The 23,616-nt window shown below is 41.6% G+C and overlaps 1 protein-coding gene across 5 annotated transcripts in view; it reads right to left on the bottom strand.

The window, feature by feature from the left end:
• mia3 (MIA SH3 domain ER export factor 3) overlaps window positions 1–23,616 on the bottom strand; it is a 111,422-nt gene that overhangs the window by 87,223 nt on the left and 583 nt on the right. For 4 of the 5 annotated variants that reach the window (XM_059982648.1, XM_059982650.1, XM_059982649.1 and 1 more), the window contains exon 2: window positions 12,777–12,910. The exons of the other annotated variant lie outside the window; for it this stretch is intronic. In XM_059982648.1, the coding sequence (XP_059838631.1) occupies window positions 12,777–12,910 (134 nt within the window). The remainder of the gene's footprint in view (window positions 1–12,776; window positions 12,911–23,616) is intronic. 5 annotated transcript variants of the gene reach the window in all.

Raw genomic sequence — 23,616 nt, 5'->3', positions numbered from 1 at the left:
AATAGCTAAGCCAGTAAAAGATGACCTGATTTCCAAAAGGCATAAAGTTAAAGATGACACATTTCTTTAATATTTTAAGCAAGATTACTTTTTTTTATTTCCATCTTTTACAGTTTCAAAATAACAAAAAAGGAAAAGGGCCAGACCAGGACAAGATTTTGGTGATCCTCACTCCTAACCACTTGAAACTCTCAATCCTCTCAATCTCAGCACTTTTGATGTAGATAGCGGCATGTCTATTGTCCCCTTTCCAGAAGTCCATTTGTTTTTCTGACATTGAGGGAGAAGCTGTTGTCGTGACACCATATTCACCATAATTCTCTACCTCATTCCTGTACTTTTACTCGTTATTTGAGATAATTTGGCAAGACCTTTCACAAGGTCCCACATGGGGCTTGGTCAAGAAGGTTCAGTTGCTTGGCATTCAATAGTAAATAGGATAAGGTATTAGCTTTGTGGGGGAAGCAAAAGAGCGGTTGTAGACGGTTGCCTCTCTGACTGGAGGCCTGTGGCTAGTGGAGCATCCGATGAGCTTGCCATTGAAACATCAGTTATAATCGATATTTGTACTGGCTGGAAGCACAAGAAGAGTTTATCATATATGCCAGGAAAGCACTAGATCCTTTGAGGATAGATTTCTCTTTGTTAGCCACAGTTGAGGTACCAGAAGACTAGAAGATAGCTAAAATAGTTCCTTTATTCAAGAAGAGCAGCAAGGATAAGCCAAATAACTGCAGGCCAGTAATCCTTACATCAGTGGCAAAATCTGAAAGGTAAAGACAGCGACTGATCAGGGATAGTCAGCCTGCCTTCATACAGGGTAATTATTAATTCGAATGAGTTTCTCTTTTTTTAAAGAGTCGGTAATTGAGAACATTGAAGAAGGCAGGGAGGTAGACATCGTCTGTATGGGTACATGGATTTTTGCAAGGCACTTGACAAGTTTTCAAGTCCATCCAAAAAGAATAAAGCACATGAGATCCAAGGTCAGATGACTAAACTGGATCCAAAATTGAATGTAATGGAAAGATACTTTTCTGATTGGAATGTTCCATTTGTGGTTCGGGCACACTTAAGAGTTCTGATCACATTACAGGAACAATACGGTTGAGCTGGGCAGAAATAAACCAGGAAGTTACCCGGATTGGATGACTTTAGTTTTGGCAATTATATACAGCAGGCTTGTTTTCCCTGATGGTACATAAAATTAAAAGAGGCATACTTAGGGTCTTCTTCCCATGGCAGGGGTACAAAAAAACAACAAGAAATGGGCTTAAGATGAGAGGGAAACACCTTAAAACAGATTTGAGGTGAAAGTATTGTGTTATTTTTTTTCCCCCAGAGAGAGTGGATGATTTCTAGAATGGTGCCAGAGGAGAAGGTGGAATCAGATACAATCGATGCGTTAAATGACATTTAGACAAACACCTAAGTCAGCAAGGCCTAGAAGGATATGGAGCAAATGCAAGCAAATAGGATAATCTGGATAGGCAAAAAGGTTAGCAAGGATATGATGGAAATGCACACAAGGTAAAGCAGCATCCACTGTGAGGGTGTCAAGTTCTATGACAGCCTAATGCTTGAAATGGACAAACTCAGAACAAATATTTACCTCTTTTCCAGTTCTAACTGAATGTCTTCAAACTAAATGCTACATTAACTGTTTCTCTTTCTCAAATGAAGCCTGATTACTGAGTGTTTCTAGAATTTTCTGTTTTTATTTCTAAATTTCAACATCTGCAACTTTTTTGATTCGTAGGAGTACTTTGAGAAATTCCATCATTGGGAAAACTCTCAATTCCTGCCTGCTAGCAAGCTCCCAACAAGGATTCCGCAACAAAACTGCTGCATTAGATATTTACATGGGCTGTATTTAGGCATTCAAACACTCCTGACTCAATTTGAACAGTATCAGAGTGAGGCAGATCCATTACTGATTGATCATACAACCCTGAGATGTTGAAAGGTAAACTTCTTTAAGTGCCCAGCAATTTTTGCAGACAGAGGAGAATCAGTTTATTCCACTGAAGCTGCATGTAATATTCTGCTGGGTTAGATTGCTTGCTGGAGTTTTATCTGAAAATTTTAAACCTTCAGTGATTGCATGTGAGATAGCAGATGTCTGGGGGATGGCAAATATGGCTCCACCTTTCAAGAAGGGCAGCAGGGAAAAGCCTGGCAATTAAAGGCCTATGAGTGGTATTGAAACTACTTTATAAAAATTCTGCAAGAAGAGTTAATGAAAGACTAATCAAAGAGAACCAACACGGCTTTGGCAAGACAAATCCTGTCTGACCTGATCTGAACAAAATTTTTCAAAGAAACAACAAAATGTACTAACAAAAGCAGTGCAGCAGATGTGGTTTAAGTGGACTTCAGTAAGGCCTTCAACGTGTAGTCCAAAAGCTCAGGGCCCATGGGATCCAGGGCAGGTTGGTTTCAAAATTGAGCTTGGCAAGAGGCAATAGTATGGCTTGCTTTTGTGATCGGATACCTGTAACTTGTAGTGTACCATTTGGATCAGTGCTGCAACTCTTGCTGTTTATTATATGTGAATGACAATGTGGATGTGGGAGGCAAGATCAGCAAGCTCACAGATCAAAAAAGGGCAGAGGGCTGAGAGAGTGTGAAAGGTACCTTTAGGATACAGGGTGTTAACAATATGTTGGTGAAATGAGCTAAGAAATGATTGATAAATGTGAGGTGAAGTACGAATTAGGCCTGGGCATACATCTTGAATGGAAGGGCCATACAGAGTGCTTAGGCACAGAGGAACCTTGGTGGACATCCAAAGATCCTAGAAGATGGCAGCATAGTTATTTAATATGGTTAAAGCATACTATAGGAGATTGGCCTCCATCTGTCAAGCCAAAGAATATAAAAGCAGGAAGGCTACATTTCAAGTTTACGAAGCACTGGTAAGACCTCAGTTGGAGCACTGCGTGCAATTCCGGTCACTACACTATAGAAAAGATGGTAAAGTACTAGTCTTCATCAGTCAAGCATTGAGTTGCAAGAGTTGGGGCATCATGTTACAAGTCATTAGTGAGGCCACACATTTACTGTGTGCAGCTTTGTTGCCCAGCTGAAGGAAGGATGTCCTTAAGCTAGAAACAGTGCAGAAAAGATTCATGTAGATATTATAGTGGCATTACAAGGAGAGGCTAGATAAGCTGGGATTTTTTCATTGAAGGATAAGAAATTGAGTGGTGACCTTCATAGTGCTTTGTCCAGTGCGAATCCGGACATCGAAAGCTTAGATAGGAGGAGACTTCAATCCTGTCCAAAGATAAGGTCGCAGCAGCATAATAGAGCTTTGACAACAGCCAATTGGCATTTGGGATTGATTAGTAAGAGCAAATTAAAGGAAGGCAGGGACAAGTACAATGGCCACTGTCACAGTGGCTGTCATTTGAGTGTACAGAGTCAGAGCAGCCGTTGTCAGATTAGAGAGAGTGGTGATCTTACGGTTTTAGCTCTTCTTAGCTTCGATTAGAGAAAGCAAAGGGGAAAGAGCTCAAGACAGGACAGATATCATGCAGGATAGTGCAATGCTCCTCTTGTGGGATAAGGGAAGTCAGGGAGATCTTCAGTGTCCCTGATGATTACAACTGCAAGAAGGGCATCCAGCTGCAGCTTCTAACAAACTGTGTTTAGGAATTGGAGTTGGAACTGAAAGAACTCCGGATCATTCGGGAGGCTGAGGGGGTGATAGATGGGACAAAGAGAGATAGTTACACCCACCCAATGTGCAGGACACAAGAAATTGGGTGACAGTCAGGTAGGGGAAAGGGGCTAAGGAGCCAATGCAGGGTACCCCTGTGGCCATCCCCTCAACTTGGATACTGTTGAGAGGTGATGATTTAACAGAGGAAAGTCACAGAGGTCCGGTTTTCTGGCACTGAGTCTGCCTCTGTGACTCAAAAGGGAAGGGGGAAGAAGAGGCACACTATAGTGATAGGGGTATCGTTCGTTAGGGAAACAGACAGGAGTTTTTGTGTGTGAAAACGAGATTCCCAGATAGTATGTTGCCTCCTGGGTCAGGGTCTGGGATATCTCGGATCGAATCCTCAGCATTCTTAAGTGTGAGAGTGAACAGCCAGCAGTCATTGTCCATATAGGTACCAATGACATGTAGGATGAGTGACAAGGTTCTGTGTAGGGAGTTTAATAAGTTAGGTGCCAAGTTAAGGGCAGGACCTCCAGAGTTGTGATCTCAGTGTTGCTGCCTGTGCCAAATGCTAGTGAGGTCAGAACTAGGGAGATTATACATATTAATATGTGGCTAGGGAGTTGATGTAGGAGGGAGAGCATCAGATTTTTGGATCATTGGGCTCTCTTTCAGGGAAGTTGGGACCTGTGCAGAAGGGACGATTTGCATCTGAACTGGAGAGGGACTAATATCCTGGCAGGAAGGTTTTTTAATGCTGCACAGTGAAATTTAAAGAAGAGTTGCAGGGGGATGGGAACCAGAGTGCCAGTGGAGAGATTGTGGAGGCAGATGTTGGTAAGCCCTTAGACAAAGCTAAGAATCAAAAGGTTGAACATGGTGCAACAAAATCAAAAAGGGTGCATATAGGGTATTATATCTGAACGCGCACAGTATATGGAATAAGCTATATGAATTTGCAGCACAGTTGCAGATTGGCATGTATGATGTTGTAGGCATCACTGAATCATGGCTGAAAGATTATAGCTGGGAGTTTAATATCCAGGGATACACATTGTATCAAAAAGATAGGCAGGAAGGCAGAGGGGATGGTGTTGCTCCTTTAGTAAAAATGAAATAAAATCATCGGAAAGAGGTGACACTGGAGCGGAAGTTGAAGAATTATTGTGAGTAGAGATAAGGAACTTCAGGAGTAAAAAGACCCTGATGAGAGTTAGACACAGACCCCCCCCCCCCCCCAAACAGAAGTAAGGATATGGGATATGGTCTACAAATTACAATGGGAGGTTAAAAATATATGCCAAAATGGCAATGTTACAATTTTCATGGGTGATCTTCGATATGCAGGGAGATCGGAAGCTATTCTGGATTGGGTGTTATGCAATGAACCAAAATTAGTTAGAGACCTTAAGGTAAAAGAACCCTTATAGGCAAGTGATCATAATATGATCGAATTTATGCTGAAGTTTCAGAAGAGAAGTTTAAGTCAGTTGTATCAGTATTACACTGGAGTAAAAGAATCACTGGAGAGGAGTTGTCCAGAACTGACTGGAAAAGAACACTTACTGTTGAAATTCTTTGAAAAAAAATAACAAGGAGGATAGACAAAGGAGAATCAGTTGATGTTATATATTTGGATTTTCAGAAGGCCTTTGACAAGGTGCCACACAAGGCTGCTTATCAAGCTACAGGAAAGATTCTAGTATGGATAAAGCAGTGGCTGATTGGCAGGAGGAAAAGAGTGGGAATAAAGGGAGCCTTTTCTGACTGGCCACCAGTGACTAGCATTGTTCCACAAGGGTCTGTGTTGGGACCAATTCTTTTTACATTATATGTCAATGATTTGGATGATGGAATTAATAGCTTTGTTGCAAAGTTTGCAGACAATATTATGATAGGTGGAGGGGCAGTTAGTTTTGAGGAAGTAGAGGGGTACAGATAGACAGATTAGGAGAATGGGCAAAGAAATGGCAGATGGAATACAGTGTCAGGAAGCATACAGTCATGCAGTTTGGTAGAAGAAATGAAAGAGTTGACTCTTTTCTAAATGGAGGGAAAATACAAAACACTGAGGAGGATGAGAGGTGACCTGACAGAGGTGTATAAGATAATGAAAGGCATTGATCATGTGGATAGTTGGAGGCTTTTTCCTAGGGCTAAATGGCTAACACGAGAGGGCACAGTTTTAAGGTGCTTGGAAGTAGGTACAGAGGAGATGTTGGGGTGAGTTTTTTTACGCAGAGAGTGGTCAGTGTGTGAAATGGGCTGCCAGTGACAGGGATATGATAGGGTCTTTTAAGAGACTCCTAGGTAGCTACATGGAGCTCAGAAAAATAGAGGGCTATGGGTAACCCAAGGTAATTTCTAAAGTAAGTACATGTTCGGCACAGCATTGTGGGTTGAAGAGCCTGTATTGTGCTGAAAGTTTTCGATGTTTCTATGTTTCTACTGAGGTGCAAAAGGAATTTGGAGTCCTTGTGCAGGATTCCTTAAAGGTTAACTTGAGGGTTGAGTCTGTGGTAAGGAAGGCGAGATGTTAGCATTCATTTCAAGAGGACTAGAAAAGCAAGGACGTAATGTTGAAACTTTATAAAGCACTGGTGAGGCCTCATTTGGAGCATTGTGAGTAGTTTGAAGCCCGTTATCTTCGAAAGGATGTCCTGAAACTGGAGATGGTTCCAAGGAGGTTCGTGAAAATGACTCCATGATAAATGACTCATCAAATGAAGAGTGTTTGATTGTTTTGGTTCTGTATTCACTAGAATTCAGAAGAATAAGGGGTGACCTCATTGAAATCTATAGAATGGTGAAAGGCCTTGATAGAGTGGAGAGGATGTTTCCTCTAGTGGGAGAATCTAAGATCAGAGGACACAGCCTCAGAATAGAGGGGCATCCTTTAAGAACGAAGATGATGAGGAATTTCCTTAGCCAGAGACTGCTGAATTTGTAGAATTCTTTGGCAGCTGTGGAGGCCAAGTCTTCATATATATTTAAGGCAGAGGTTGATAGATTCTTGATTGGTCAGAGCATGAAGGGACATGGGAAGGCAGAAGATTGGGGCTAAAAGGAAAATTGAGTCAGCTATGATGAAATGGCAGAGCAGGGGCGATAGGACAAATGACCTAACTCTGCTCCTATGTCTTATGGTCTAATGTTCTTATAGACTTTATAATATAGTTATATAAGATTATGAGGAGCATAGATAAGGTAGACAGTCACAGGCACTTAATATAGTTATATAAGATTATGAGGAGCATAGGTAAGGTAGATAGTCACAGGCATTTTCCCAAGTCAGTGAAGTCTAAAACTAGAGGGAACAGACTTAAGGAGAGAAGGGACAACTTTTTCCACGCAGAGTGACCAGTAAACAGAATGAGCTCTCGGATGAGGTGATCAAAGCTGGAACAAATGCAGTATAAAAGAATATATATATGGATGGGTAAATGGACAGAAAAGGCATAGAGAGATACAGACCAAATATAACAAATAGGATGAGCTCATTTCAACATCTTGGTCTGCATGGACAAGTCGGGTTAGAGGGTCTTTTCCTTGCTGTATGATTCTAAGAATCTATGATAAAGCTGAACAGCATACAGAGGAGATTCAGGTTGTTGCCTGTATTGGAAACCACAGTGTATTTTTAATAATACTTTTTATAAGACGTGTACTTTTTAAAACCCATGTAAAAAATGATCTAGTGCTTTCCTGGCGTATATGACGAATTGGTGGTAGCAGAACATTGTATTTGCATTCGCCATAGGACAGACTTCAGAGGTACGAACAGACTGTGCCACTCCAATGGCTTTTGGGACTGCCTGGTGAAGGAAGCCACTGAAATAAAACTTAAGGAAAAGAATTTTAACAAAGATGAAGGTTTCACTCTAAGAAAGAACTGGAACTTGACTGTAAACAAGGGAGGTCAACAGAAACCTGATTGGATGAGGACTAACCAATCAGGAGGGACAGACGATGGGGGTATAAATACCACCAGACTAGACATGCTCAGGCATCATCCCTGATGAAGATGGCAGAGTCTGTCATCAAAACATCTGTTCAAATCAGCATCTGGCTGGAAACATTTATTTTTCAATTCTTATTTTTTCCAATTGCATTCACAATTTTTGACTCCCAGAAGAACCCCCAAGGATCAGAAAATAAAGGAAGATCCACTAATTTGACACCAACTTGAAGAAAAAAAACTAACAAGAAGGGAGTTTTAAGCATGGAGCTGGAAGGTAAGACATTCCTCCATTCCTTAATTGTCTGAGAATAAATTTCTTCAGTACATCGTTTAAAGGGAGTTTACGAGTGAGTGGAGTCGTAATTGTACAACCCACGTAGGATCAGTATAAATTATTGGAAACCCAGGTCTGATATTATTGTCACAATGGATTTGTGTGACTTGTAGGACAAGAGGCTGACAAGAGTTTTAAGATACTGGATGGACCTTTGTTTGGTTGTAACCTGATATTATACTAACAACAGGGTTGTGAGTTTCATGAGATTTCTGGTGTCTTAAGGTTAAGAGTACTCCTTAAGATCAAAACTAATACAATAACCAAAGCCAAGAGAGAAAAGTTAACTAAAATCTTAAGCACTTATTTAAGTGATGCATTTAAACTTGATACAATGATAAAAAGATACAGAAGTAATGTGCTACCGATCCTAAGTCAAGTGAGGACTGGCTTATAAATAACGTTGGAGTGATTAGTTGTAAAATCAATAAGCTGTGGTCGGGAACTAAAAAGACAACATGGACATTGGTGACTCTAACAGAGCTTCAAAGGTACAAGTTTATTGAGTTACAGATGTAGATACTTCGAAGCACGAATGCGCTGGTTTAGGAAAAAATGCATAACATGCTAAAAGAACAGTATGAAAAAGATGATAAAGCAGCAGAAACACAGATCTCTGCATTGATGGAGCATGTTAAAATATAGCATACAAATTATGTCCACACTCAAAAGCTCTATCCAGAGTTGCAAAGTGAAATGAGGCAAATCTGCGTGGCATTGGGGAGACCTTTGGTAGGCAGTTCTGCCAACCCAGTGAGTGGTGTTAACTGTGATTTCAATCATGTTGAAAGGCAGCCACTGACTAGACCCCAGAAACAGTAACAGCTAGGGAACTCCAAGGAACTGCAGCGATAGTGACTCACCAGAGACCTCTAGTGGCTTAAGACATGATGACAGTAGTGAGGTAACTAGTCTGGCAGCCATGGGAAGACCAGCCCCAGTACTTAGTGAGATACATCATGCAATAGGCCCTTCTGGCTCTTTGAGCAGCACCACCCAGAAGTCCCCTGATTTAATCACGGGACAATTTACAATGACCAATTAACCTACCAACTGGTAAATATTTTGGACCGTAGGAGGAAACTAGAGCACCTGGAGGAAACCCAAACGGTCACTGGGAGAACATACAAACTCCTTATAGGCAGCAGCAGGAGAGAAAACACACAAGACTGATGATCGAGATTATGAAAGGAAACAGGAGGTAATCACCAGATCTGGAAAAAATTGACAAATGGTCTAGGGAAATTCCACTTCCTAAAAAAGGAAGCTTAGGGACTTGGACTAAACTTCAACTAATAAAGAATATATACAATTTGCATCCATATGATGGCATCAAATTTTACATCTCAGAAAATAAATCAGTTGACACAGTGGGATGAAGATAATATAGGAGAGGATAAACAGAATTTACCAGCCAGTTGGGAAGCAAATAAGACATGGTTGGAGGGACAAGTCTGAAACCAGACTGATTCGAAGATGGTGGTCAATTGCAAACAAATATTAGGAGGACGTTTCTGAATATGAAGACTGCTATAGGACAGTTTGGCTCAGTTACTCAGGAGTCCCCGGAATAAATGAAGATAATATTGAAGAAGCTATATATGGCCCTTTGAAGTCGACTTTCGAGGATGGCTTGATATGAGATGTTGCCAAAATGATGAAGCTAGCAAAAGCAAATTGGAGTGGAACTTCCATTTCCTGCAGTGAAGTGGTACAACCTGCCAAATAAAAGGAGTGGATATCAACATCTGATAAGCACTGTATAGACTGGTCAATGGTCTCCAGCTGATGAAAAGAGGACTTTGGGCTAGATTGTGTTGGCATTTGAGATCAACTTGACCACAAGGTCAACAACAACCTCAACAGCAAGCTGAACCCCCACTTCACGAGGAAAAAATTGACTGGGCGGCATAATTTCAGAGTAGAATAACAACTGTAATGAAGATGCTGTCAAAGTTGCAACAATGACTAGACCAGGCCTCCCAGCCTTCGTCTGCAGCAATAGAACAAGAATCGGAGACGACTTATATACGCTGTTGTCGGTAGACATGGAAGACCATGATGATTGTGACTGTGCAAGAACTATAACATGCCAAGGAGATGCGAATTATCATAAAGAAATGCCTTTGTTGAACCCAGATCTGATTCTATACATTGATGGCTCCTCAACTATTTCAGAGTACTTCAAATGGCTGGTTGGACTGCTGCCACAGAAAATGAAGGGATAGCCTCAGTATATATGACTCCTGGTACTTCTGCAAAAGAGGCTGAACTGAAAGCTTTAGTTGAAGCCTGTAAACTAGCAGAAGGAAGATCAGCTAATATCTACATGATTCTCAAAATGCTTTTGGAGTTGTTCATGTCTTTGGAAATTTATGGGGACTAAGAGGATATCTCACAGCCATGGGAACTCCAATCAAGAATGGCAACCTAGTACAAAAACTCATGGAAGTCATACAACTGCTGCCAGAAGTTAAAGTATTAAAGTGACCACAATGGAAAGCTGTGGAATTCCATTTGCAGATGAAACTACAAAAAGGGCAGCAGAAAAAGGAATGAAGAAAACTGAAGAAAAAGGAGAAAACCCAAGAACTGAAACCAAGTGAAACACTGTCACAGATGAACATGCAAGGTATTCAAAAAATGCAACATCAGCGTTCAAATGAAGAAAAGTGGTATTGGATGGAAAATGGGGGGTTATTAAATGACGATGGAGTATGGTGATATGGCACTAGAGACAGACTGATGGCCCCAGCTCAGCTGCTTCCTTACTTGCCACAGCAGGTACATTCCTTACGACACATCGGAGTACAAACAATAATCAGCAGATTCTCGCAATGGTAGTGGAATCCAAAGTTCAGGATGCAAACACCACAAACAGTTGAAAGACGTATGACATTCCAGAAAAACCCCAGATCAACAGAGAAGCTACCTCAACTTAGTACTCCTGCCCCATCTGATCCATTTTTACATCTACAAGTGGACTATTATTACTTTACTGAAGTGCCAAAGATATTCAGATGTGTTAGTAATAGAGAGCACATTTTCAAGATGGGTGGAAACCATCCCAGCACAAAAAGCTACCAAATCGATTCTGATCAAAGAACACATTTCACTGGGAGTGCTTCTCAAGAATTATGTCGACTGATGAACATGGAATGCTCTTTAATCGTCCACATCATCCAGAGTCATCAGGACAAGTTGAAAGAATGAATGACATTATCAAACAACAGCTGACTATGTATCACGAGGAAGGCGCACCATGGCCTACAGTCTCTTTTTGGTGTTATGCAGCATCAGGGATCAGCTAACCCAAACAAGAAAACAAAACTGAGACCATTTGAAGTGGTAACGGGATGACCTACATCACTACCAGGAGCTCTCGATCTCAGAGAGGCTGAAGTACGTGTTACGTCAGATAGCTTAGTTGATTATTGTGCAAAACTAACACAGTCTGATCCATTTGCTTTTTAACAGGTTTCTGCTGCTTGGAGTGGTCCATCGAAAGGAGGACACACCTTGATTCCAGGCGAGTGAGTCCTAATCTGGAAACTGCATAAGGAATCCCTGGGAGCTCAGTGGGGAGGTCCTTACAAGTACTGTTAATTACCAATTCAGCAGTTAAGGTAGAAGATGAAAGTAAGTGGATACACGCCAGGCAAGCTACAGTGACTCCAGATTGAGACGAGTACTGTGGGAAGACTTCGAAACCAAATACAATTGTTGCACATTCTCATTGAACATTACCAGAGTCTACATTTTTTGTGTTTGGTTAAAAGTGATTACCTTGAATTTTTAAATGTGATTCTGCTAGGGTCTGTTACTGAAAAAAAAAGGGGGGAACTGTTGAAAACTACTGTTCCTTTAATAATACTTTTATAAGATTTGTACTTTTTTAACAAACTTGTAATTTTCACACTCACTGGCAGGAAGCGGTATAGCAGCTAAAATAATGGTTTTACTTTATTTTTCATTAGCTATGTGCTAGCACATTGCCCACGTAATGTAATTTTTTTTAAATTACGTGGCTGATAAACTAATTTATCACTAAGAAATGTCTTATCTATAAAGGTGATGGATTTTTCAGAAGCACCTTCTTTTATTCCTTGTCTTACACTCATTAATTCCCCTCTTAGATAGTTTTTCAGCTCTTTATTTAATTTGCTTAGTATTTGGATGTTTGTCTGTACTTTAAAATAAACTGAAATATTGGAATTAAGACTGCTTTCCATGTTTGATTCCTGGAAGAAACCTAACAATCAGAAATTAAACGGAGATCCAACAGCTGGGGTGGGGCAGTTCAGTCATGAGGAGAGACTATTGCAGCTGGCCCTGTTCTCCCTGAAAAAGAGGATGGGATTGATGTACTGAATATAAAATAATAAGAGACATAGATAAGGTGTAATTTCCTGCAGTCTACCCTACCACAGAAAAATAAATGTAAAGAACGTAAATTCAGGGTAAGGACGAGAAATTTAGAAGGCATCTGAGGGGGTCTATGTCAGAGAGAGCACTGGAAGTGGTGTCACTGAGAATATTTAGGAAGTGTTTTGACCATCAGTGAATGGCCCTGGCAGAGAAGGCAACGGGCCAAGAGGTAGAGGTAGATTAATACAGATGGGTTGGACGAATGACTCTTAACACTGCAGCAGTGAGATCAGGTGCTTGTCATGCATGAGGGGTTGAACCCACAACTCTCAGCATCAGAGCGAGTTTTCATGATGCAAGAACAGAGTGAACAGGCCCTGTTAAAGGGTATTTAATGTGACAGACACATACACAGAGAAACACAGCCATAAAACACTACTCACACTTCCAGCCCAGAGGTCATTTCTCTTCCCTGCTAATTTATAATACACATAAATGGTTTCACCCGCTTTAAACTTTAGGAAGCGGCAGTCAGGACCCACGAAATCCTTCACAGCTTTACCACGACACATCAGCACTGGAAGATATGGAAAATAATTAGCTGTAGCTCTCCAAACCACCTCATCAATCAGAGCCCCAACTGCTTCTTCCCACCAACCCCACAGACAGAATCATTCCCCAACTCAACCTGTCTCTACCACCCACTTCCCACCTCACCCAACAGACAGAAAGGCTTCCCCATCCTCTCTGCCCCCCTCAATCATTCAGTACATTTACTTACCACATGCTGGAAATACAGAAAATATTTTTAAATCAGCATCTGGAGTTCCGGGAAAAACTGCTGTTAGTTCTAGGAGGAGGTTGGAGACGGGCTCATGAAAGGTATTCTTGGGAAAAGTTACCCCTCAGACTCCTAATAAATCTCTCCCCTCTCACCTTAGACCTATGCCCTATATTTAGTGATTCCCCACTCTTGGGGAAAACAAATTAAGTACGTCACCTACAATCCTCATGACTACACTACAGGAGATTCTGGTTAATTGGGACACATCAATACTAGATCACTTTGGCCCAATTAAGTGGCTGCCCTAATTAGCCAAAGTTTCATGGGAACAATTAAAAAGGTTTACAAAAAAAGACAAACTACTGTTTAACTGAGTAACAAATTATGTATTTAAATTACATACAGAACAATATCTATACTACTGTACCATAAATGTTATCGAGGAATTCATCCAATGTACGTGTATGCTACTACATTCTTTTGTTTAACTGTAAATGAACAAAATCAGCACAATCACCTAGTGCAAATAATAGACTGCCTTCATACAAAGCTATCAAGGATTGCATCCACCAAATCTTCATTTTCATTGTAACATTCAAGGTGATTGTCAATACCTCCAAATTTTTCTTAGCTCCTAACTTGTTGAAACAATGAAATCGTTTCATTTTCACTCCCGGCTGTTTCTGTCATCTCCAAGCCTGAACGCTTGAAATCGCAGTCAGCAAAACAGTTCTGAACTGTCTTACTGCATTTTTCTCGCTAATTATCAGTGACAAAATCACTTACTTTTTTAACACAAGTGCATGCAACTGGCACAGCTTAAAAACTGTTTGAACTAAGCATGGCGTAGCATCTATTGGCCAAACAAGTGCACACATCTGACCTCAGTTAGAAACTGTTAGGCAACAGTCTCCTGCCCCAGTGAAGTGGCATAGTGTCCCAAATAAAGGAAGGATATCCTGGCGATTTTCTCAAATAGTTTTTGTTCTTTAAGAGTTGTCCCAAATAAGTGGATATCCCGATCAGCCCAATTAATCGGAACCTACTGTATTTTAAAATATATTTGTTTTTTGAATATAGGAGAATCTCAGGATATCGGGTCATTGCAGGAAAATCAAGCTGAGAAAAGTGGTCAACCATTAGCTCACAGACTGGCAGGTGTGAGAGGCATAGTAGCCAACTGCAACTTCTCTTTCATATGTTCTGACAATAATACGTCCTCTTTATGACAATGTTATCAGCTCCTGATAACCAGAAGCAATATACGCATGCAATTAAATACTTCTCAAATGCTGGCACAATTGTAGCTCCAAATGTTCCCAGGTAAAGAAAACCCAACGTATAGATACCCCTCCATACAAATGAGTTCCCATATTATAAAAAAAATGTCTAACCCATGTACATACATTTATTCTATAAACAGAATTAGTTTCCTCTCTCCTTTCACTTTTAGTTGGTTCTTTTTATCATCTTGTTTATTTTTGCTGCTGTTCATTACAATACAATGGAGATATGATTACGACATCAGGAGCCTTTTAATATATCTTATGTGGACAAAATTGACTTATAGACATCTGCATAATTTAAACTTGTTTGTTACTGGGGAAGGCCTGTGTAAGAAAATTACCATACCACCTCCCCCACCCACCATTTCCCTGTTTGCACTCAGCAAGATAGGAAAAAGTGCTAAAAAAAACACAGGAAATTTATGAAGACGTTGCCAGGAATTAAGGGACTGAGTTATGAAGGGTGAGATTCAGCAAGTCGTGAGTTTTTCATTGCAGCATTGGAGAATGAGGGATGACCTCACAGGTATGTAAAAAATCATAAGAGACAAAAACAGGGTGAAAGTGCAACCTCTTTACCAGGGCTGGCAATGAAGCACCAGAGGGCATAGATTTAAGGTGAGGGGGAGAGATTTAATAGGAATCTGAGGGGCCACCTTTTTCACCCAGAGGGTGATCACTGTATGAAAGAGGAAATGATTAAGGCAGTCCATTAGTAATAAAGGATAATGATATGGATAGAATATACAGTGGGTTCTGGTTAATTAGGACACATTACGACTAGTACATTTTGGTCCAATTAAGTGGCTGCTCCCAGTTAGCTAGTTTTATAGAAATAGTTTAAAAGCTTCACGCTGGTCCTCTGAGTTGAGTCTGTTCCCTCAGAGGAGTCACTAGTTCATGTCACTGCCCTCAGAGGGGCCGCTGGTTTGTGTCACTGCCCTTGAAGGGGCCAGTGGTTCCAGCTCACTGCCCTCAGAGGGGCCCCGATGCTCTGAGAGACGTTATCGAAATTCTGAGATTTATGGATTGGACTGTAGTTCATATTGGCCTCTTTCAGTTCTGTGTTTTTTTTTCGTTTTCTCATCCATTCTTCCTTGTTGCTGATTGGTGGGCTGGGGGTTTGGCGTTTGATGTTCTTGTTGTTTCTCCATCTGGGTGATCTGTTAGCTTTTATGCGAGGGAGGGGTTGAGGGCTTTGGGATTTGAGAGTTTTTGTTTCTTTTTCTTTTCATGCGGGGGGGGGAAAGATTACAACTAAAGGACGGGGGGGCAGGGGCAGAGGATTGATGTTTTCCTTTCAACTACTTCCGTGGTTTTCTGTACTTTATGGCTATCATGTTTTGGTAATAAAATGAGACTTTAAAACTTTGAAAAAAGACAAACTACTGGTTAACTGAGTAACAGTTTATGTATTTAAATGAAAGACAGAACAAATTAGAACACCAATAACACAACATACTATATATTCACGTATTCATTCCCAACAGGTATCAACAGGGGAATTCATCCAATGTATGCTGCTGGTTCTTTTAACTGATTGTAAATGAACAAAATCAGTACAGACACATAGCGCAGGTAGTCAACTTCCTTCACGAAGTAATGTCGTAAACCGCCGGCCATCCTGTGCAGTCGCTAGCTCTTTCAGATGCATCATCTTCCTCATCTTCCTTGTCTTCATATTTCCCACCTTGCTGTTTTGATACAATGCTTTCAATGATTTACAATCCTCCAAATCTTCATGTTCATTTTAACATTCAAGATTATTGCCAATGCCTTCAAATTCTTCGTAGTTCCTAACTTAAAATCGTGAAATCATTTCATTTTCACTCCGGTTGTCTCTGGCATCCCCAAGCCTGAATCCTTGAAACTGCAATGAGCAAAACCTTTCTGAATTGTCTTACAGCTTATTTCTTGCCAACTCTCATTGACAAGCTGTACTGCCTATAAAAGATTAACCCTTGCACTCACTTCCCTGGAAATTTTTTTAAGTTTAAAAACAATAAAGGTATCAAAAATCACTGCTTTTTGAATTGGCGTCCATCTGCCCAAATGGATAACGTAACACAAGCACACACCACTGACGTTATTTTAGAAACTTTTCACTCTAAGCACTGTGTAGTGTCTAACAGCCAGACAAGTGCATGCAACTAACAATAATTAGAAACTGTTCAGAAGCAGTTCCCATCTCAGTTAAGCAGCGTAATGTCTCAAATGAATGAAGGGAATCCTGGCTATTTTCTCAATTAGGTTTTAGTCTTTAAGAGTTAAACCAAATAAATGGCTGTCCTGATTAACCGATTGTCCAATTAACTGGAATCCACTGTAGTTATGAGGATCTGGACCCAATGCAAGCAAATTGAACTAGCTTAGATGGGAATCTTGGATGTATGGAACAGCTGAGCCAAAGACCTGTTTCCCGGTTATATGACTCCATCCACAAACAACAATGAAATAAATGGTCAGACAATATTATACAGCTGATCAATGTTGGCCAAGACTCCAGGGGCACTCACCAGATGTTTTAACTGCACCTGAGCAATGTAAGTTCTCCTGCAGAAGCAGCAGTTGAGAGGCAGCACCAGTTCTGCAGCCTGTATCAAGGGAACCTGCCCAGGCTCTGACTTCGGGACTTGGAAAAAGGCCACATCCACACGACAAGAAAAACAACATGACAAATGGAAAAACTATTTGAAGGAATGATCATGCAATTCCAGATATTGTGGCAAGCAGGGAATTTCAGACCAAAACACAATGATAAGTGCATCCAAATTTTAAACAATTAATCAGAGCCCCTTCCCCCCCACCACCATCATCATCTCCACATACCCCTCCACTATCCATCCCTACATCTGATCTACTCTAAATCTCTTAATAAAAAAACACCCACCTATGTCCCGAGTCACCCCCACATCTAACTTCTGTCCCTCCCTAACATCCTACCATCCCAACATCCCCCTCTTGCACTATCTGTGCCACTATACCTCCACACAGCCATGCCTGCCACAACCTCAGTGTGTACACGTTCCAAGTGTGCCATCTCCAATCCTCCAGTCATACCCTACCACATCCACACATTACCCGGTCTCTCTCATCATGCTTGCTAAAGTAGCCTGGGGCAAATTCTCCTCTCTGAAGAATCATGACTCTGAGCTTAAAACAACTGCATGTTCAGCCAATGGTAAAGTTACAGCACATCATCACATAGAGCTTGCTATGAGGAAGTGATGCAGGAGTGGAGATCTGCCAACTTTTAAAAAACAAAAGTACTGGAAAGATTTCAGGAAGGTAGTTCACACAGAGAGAAAGTTGGATCAGCTCAATTCAGGAACATGATACCAGATTAGACACAGACAAGGTTAGTGGCCAAAGCAGGGTGAATACTGCTTGTATGGAAGACAAGCATAAACACAAACACGGTCAGTCAGACAAAATCATCTGCCACCATGATGCAGTCTTTGAATCAGCTGCTCACATGTGTGGTGATGGACATGTGTAGTTACCTTCTGTGGACCTCATATTAAGGAGGAAAATTCACAGATTCACACTCCTCAGGAGATCTGGAATTTTCTGAAAGCTGTACAAGGCCATGGTTTCCTATCCAGGCTATCATATTCTAAAATATCCTGTTGAACTCAATTAACTTCCCAATGAAGAATATCTCTATCAATTCTTTCCTTGAAAGAAGGAGGCCAAGTGATTTATAAAAATTATAAAAGGCATAGGTAGTCCTTTTTTCCCTCATAGTAGGGGTATCAGAAACAAGAAAGCATAGGTTTAAGGCAAGAAATAGGAGTTCTAAAGGGAATTTGAGGGGCAAGATTATATTTTACACAGAGTGGCTGATATTTAGAAGTCTGCAATCAGATATGTTTTAGAGACATTTAGACAGACACAAATAAGCAAAACTTAAAAGAGCACCCTCCCAATCCAGGCAAATGAGATTAGTCTAGATAGAGAAAAAAAGGTCAACATAGACATGATAGTCTGAAGGGCAGGTTTCTGAGCTGCAAAACTCCATGATTCTATACCATTCCTCCATTCCCACTCCTTCAGACCCAGAGGTTGTACTTTAGAGCATTTTCTTAAACTCTTTTCCATAACCACACCAACTCAAACATCATTCCAATTTTAAATAAAACTTACAACCTGAATTACTTCTCTCAAAATCTTTCTCAATTATCCCTATCGCCCTTCCGCCTTCAGGAGAAGACAAGGTAGAAGTTCTCACATTCATGGTTTTTACTGTTTGTTATGAGTTCTGTGTTTTTTTTTGGTGCCCAGTATCTGGGCATCTTTCACATACCCAGCATTTACCGCTCATTCCAATTTGCCCTTGAGAAGGTGGAGGGGCGAGTCCCCTTCTTGGACTACTGCATCCCTTCTGGCGAAGGTGTTGAGGAGGGAGTTCCAGGATTTAGACCTAGTTATAGTGAATAAATTGCAAATTCAGGATGGCATGCAACTTGGAGGGAAATCTGTGAGTGGTAGTATTCCCCTACACCTGCTGCCCTTGTGCTTGCTGGCAAAGACTCAGTAATGTTTCACTGGAGTAGCCTGGGTGCATTTTGCAGATACTTTATTTAGGAAGGGTGAGAGCCAGTATTATAAGATGGATCCAGTTCTAAAAGGGCCACAGGAACAGAACCTTGGGAAGGAGTAGACAGGCAAACATGAAGAAATATCTGCAATTGGTAGGAATAACTTGGAGGAAAGATTAATTGATTACTGATATTGTGCTACAATGAGTCTGAGGAAAACAGGACTGTTCCGGAGCTCAAAACAAAAGCTTTATGTACAACAGTTCAAAAGAGTTTCACAAGCAAATATTAGAAGGCTGCATCCTCAAGTTGCAGAAACAGGACCAGGGGTAGTGTTGCACGTTCAAGGGTCAACCATTTACCGGTGAAGACAGAAGGAATTTCTTTGCTCAGGGATCTGCAAATCTTTGGAATTCCCTCTATCCCAGAAATCCACGCATGCTCAGTCAAGTTTATTCAAGGCCAATTTGGGTGATTCAGTCAGCCTCCAAAAACCTTAGAGAACAGTGATTTGCCAAGGCAGATTCGTTCTGTAAACAGCAAAGCAGGCTCTGGAAACTTGCTCCTGCACCTCTTCCCCACTCTTAAAAAACAGAACAACTATATTGATAAGACAGTAACAGTATTGATAAGAATACCCATTTCCCTCCATAGATGCTGCCTGACCTGCTGAGTTCCTCCAGCAATATGTACGTTACTCCAGATACAGACTTTTATGTCTCCTGCTGATAAGGCAATGGTCCAAACGCAATAAAAATACTGCATCCAATTCGGGATACTTTCAAACGAAAGTGAGGACATTACTTAGGCAGTCCCTCAGAAAAGAGGATGACTTGTTTCCACTGTAGTTCACTGGGTGCTCAGATGGCTGATGAGGTCAATGTGGGAGCTGTAGACTCTTTCACACATGGGGCAGATGTGAGTAATGGACTGGGAGGTGGGGGGATGTGGGGGCAGTTTATGAGCTGGTGCATTCCTTCTAACACTTACACAGGGCTTCTGTGTTCTCCTGAAGCATGGACTCAAGGTTCTCGATAACATCTTGAAGACTTCTTCCCCAATTTGAAGGACAATGAGCCAGAGGTTCCTAAAGGTCAGAGGGGATATTATATTTCTTCAAGGAGATTTTAAGCAGATTTGTTAATCGTTGGCAATGAACAATCTGCTAGAGAAACTAAGCAAGTTGGGCAGCATTCTTGGGGGAAAGGAACTATCAATATATCAAGTCAAAACCATGCATCAGGGCAAGACCAAGTCCCAACGTAGTTTTGACCCAAAATATCCACAATTCCTTTCCCCTCCCACAGACAGGTCTCTGTCCTTCCAGCAGATTGTTTGTTGTTCCAGATTCCAATATCTGCAGTCTCTTGTACATCTTTCATAAATCTTTTCCTCTATCTGCTTGGTCATCTCTTCCCATGATAGAACTCAAAGTAGAATGTCTGATTCAGGAGTCTGGTTCCAGGCATGCGAATGGCACAGCCTGCTCAATGTGTCTGCAACCAAAGCCTCAATACTCAGGATGTTGATCTGGAAGAAGACAGTGAAGTTGAATTACGCAGAGGACATTTGTGGCACTTTTGCTTTGGAACCATCTCTCAGGAACGGGGGAGACACAGAACATAGAATATAGTAGAGCACAGGAACAGCCCTCGATGTTGCGCTGGAGTAATTAAACGACTAACTATGGTGACACGTTGTCCACTTCGGTCCATTCTCTCATGCACCTATCTAAGAGTCCCTCAAATGCCTCCATCATATTTTCCTCTACTACCATCCCTGTCAGTGCATTCCAGGCACATAGCACACAGTAAAAATAAAATAAATCACCCCTGCTCACCGTAAATCCATGCCCTCTAAAATTAAACATTTTGACCACGTGGGGAAAAGATGTGGGCCGTCTATTTATACTCTATCTGGAAAAAGTGCAGCCACACAGGACAATAGTGATAGGAGACCTGATTAAGAAGGTGGCAGTGGAGGTCCTGTGGCTGCAGTACAGATGCCCGGAGGGTGTGTTGCCACCCAAGTGCCAAGTCAAGAATATCTCTGAGCAGCTGCAGAACATTCTGAAGGTGAAGGATAATTAGCCAGAAGTCAGTGGACGCATTGGTACAATCAACACAGGCAGAACAGGGGACAAGGTCCTGCAGAATGACTATAGGAAATTAGGGATGAAATTAAAATGCAGGACTTCCAAATTACTCCCAGTGCGCCAAGCTAGTGAGTCCAGAAACAAAAAGATAAGCCAGGTGAATTCATAGATGAGGGGCAGGTGCAGAGGGCAGGGATTCAGGTTCATGGATCATTGGGATCTCTGCTGGGATTTGAAGAAATCTGTTCAAGAGGGATGGGTCAACATGAACTGGAGAGTGACCCATACCCTAGTGGGGAAATTTGCCCCTTGTTACCAAGGAAGGTTTAAACTAAATTGGCAGTGGGTGGCAGGGTATGTGCAGCAACTGAAGAGTATAAGCCTAACAATCAGGATAGCCATGCTTCGGCAGATTTCCTAAGAGGCAGACAAGTAGGTAGAGGCAGGCAAGACCACTGATTCAAATTGCATCTATTTCAATGCACTTAGCTTAGCAGGTAAGGGGGGACAAACTGAACACATAGACTAATATGACTAACACATAGACCCTCAAGGGACTAGGGTATTGTGGCCGTAATAGAAATGTGGCTGAAAGGCAGCCAGGACTGGCAGTTCAATGTTCCGGGATTCCAATGTGCGACAAGGTGCGACAGAGAAACAGGTCAGACTGGAGGGGTGTTCCCTTTAGATAGGAGAATGCATAACAGCAGTGTTTAGAGAGGATATTCTTAAGGAACCATAGAATGAGGCTAAGTATAACTTGAAAATCAGAAGGGAATGATCTATAGACCACCAGTAGATCTGTATTATAGTCAATGGGCACTTGAGAACCAGATATGTCAAGAAATTGCCTGTAGTTGTGAAAATAGTAAGGTGCTGAGATTTCAATGTTCAATTCAACTGAGCATTCAGAGGGCAAAGGGCCTGAAATGGGCAGGATTTATGTGGTGCATCCCAGAGGGCTTCCTGACACAATGTATTGAGAAACTTACTCAGAAAGAAGCAATGCCAGACCTCTTAGGGAACAAGGCGGGCCAAATAACTGAAATGACAGGAGGAATACATTTGGTCCAGAGTTAGTCCTGAAACAACAACCTGCTGATTGAGAGGGGAGGGAGAGTGCATGATCATCTTTCAGAGGTTGGTGGGTGAACTGTCCTCAATGGGACTCACCCCTCTCTGTAATTGGTTCTTGGACATTGTGACAAAAGACCCCAATTGGCAGCAACATCACCAGCTCCATCATACTGAGCACTGGTGCTCCCCAAGGGCCATGCACACAGCCTGCTGCTGATTCACAACTGCAATGCCAGGTCCAACTGAAACAACGTCAAGTTCACTGATGATACAACAGTGGCTGGCCTCATCAGCCTCCAGAGAGGCTTGTCAAGTGGTGTGAGAACAACAATCTGAGACTCAATGTACACAAAAGAGTTGACTGTGGACATCAGGAAGGCACAGGTCAACCATACTCCATTGCACATCAATGGCTCTGCCACAGAGAGTGAAGGGCACATAATTCCTTAGTGTGCACATTATGGAGTCTAACCTGGACATACACCTCCTCAATTGTCAAGAAGGCTCAGCAACGTCTACACCTTCAGAGGAGACTGAGGCATGCAAGGCTCCCTGCCCCCATTCTAACAACTTTCTGCAGCACCATTGAGAGTGGCCTGTCCAACTGCATTGTGTGGTACAGAAGCTGCAAGGCATCGGAACACAAAACCCTACAGAAGATAGTAAAAACTGTCAAGAGGATCACCAGGGTCTCCCTCCCCACTATTTGTCACATTTATGGGAAGCATTATATGTGAAGGGCCCAAAGCATTATAAGAATCCCCACCAACACTCTCTTTGACCCACTAATGTCAGGAAAAAGGTACAGGTGCATCAGGACCAAGTCTGCCAGTCTGGCTAACAGCTTCTTCCCTCAAGCTATGAGGCTAATGAATATCCCACCTCCAGCACGATCTCATCACTCTGACAGTGAGCCTTTTATTGTACTGCCTACTTGTACAAAACACTACTTGCAACTTGAATTATATTTAACTTATTTGTGGTAACACCTTGTTTTATGTGCTGTGTATGATATACATTTTGTGGATGCACCATGGTCTAGAGGAACTGTGTTTCTTTTAGGTTGTATTATATATAAACAAATACACAGAGTCAGGTGACAATAAACTTGAGCTTGAGAGTATTGCACACCGAACCACAACTTGTACCACTGGCAACAAAAATAAAAAGTGCATTGGGAAGTCTCGGCACTTCCTCACGTTATGGAATGGAAATTTGCTCATTTATTTGACCAGCAGTGCAACAGTTAAATCATCTGATTGGTGTCCAGTGGTTTGCGCTTATAAACGCAAACTCAAATCCCACTCCTAACAGCTGACGAATTAAATAAACCTGAAATGAACCACCAGCAGCAAACTACAGAATCACAAAATTCTAACTGGTTGTCTGATCCTCCTACGTGAGGAAAATACACCACCCTACTTCCAAATGGTAGTTTGGGCTGGCAGCACATACGGACATGAACAGGATGTGGGTGGCGCTGTCAATGAATTAATCAAT

Source organism: Hypanus sabinus, chromosome 10 (assembly GCF_030144855.1).
Source record: "Hypanus sabinus isolate sHypSab1 chromosome 10, sHypSab1.hap1, whole genome shotgun sequence".
NCBI classification, from domain to species: Eukaryota; Metazoa; Chordata; class Chondrichthyes; order Myliobatiformes; family Dasyatidae; genus Hypanus; species Hypanus sabinus.
Note: the sequence above shows the minus strand (reverse complement) of the source record. Positions and strands in the feature narration are given on the sequence as shown.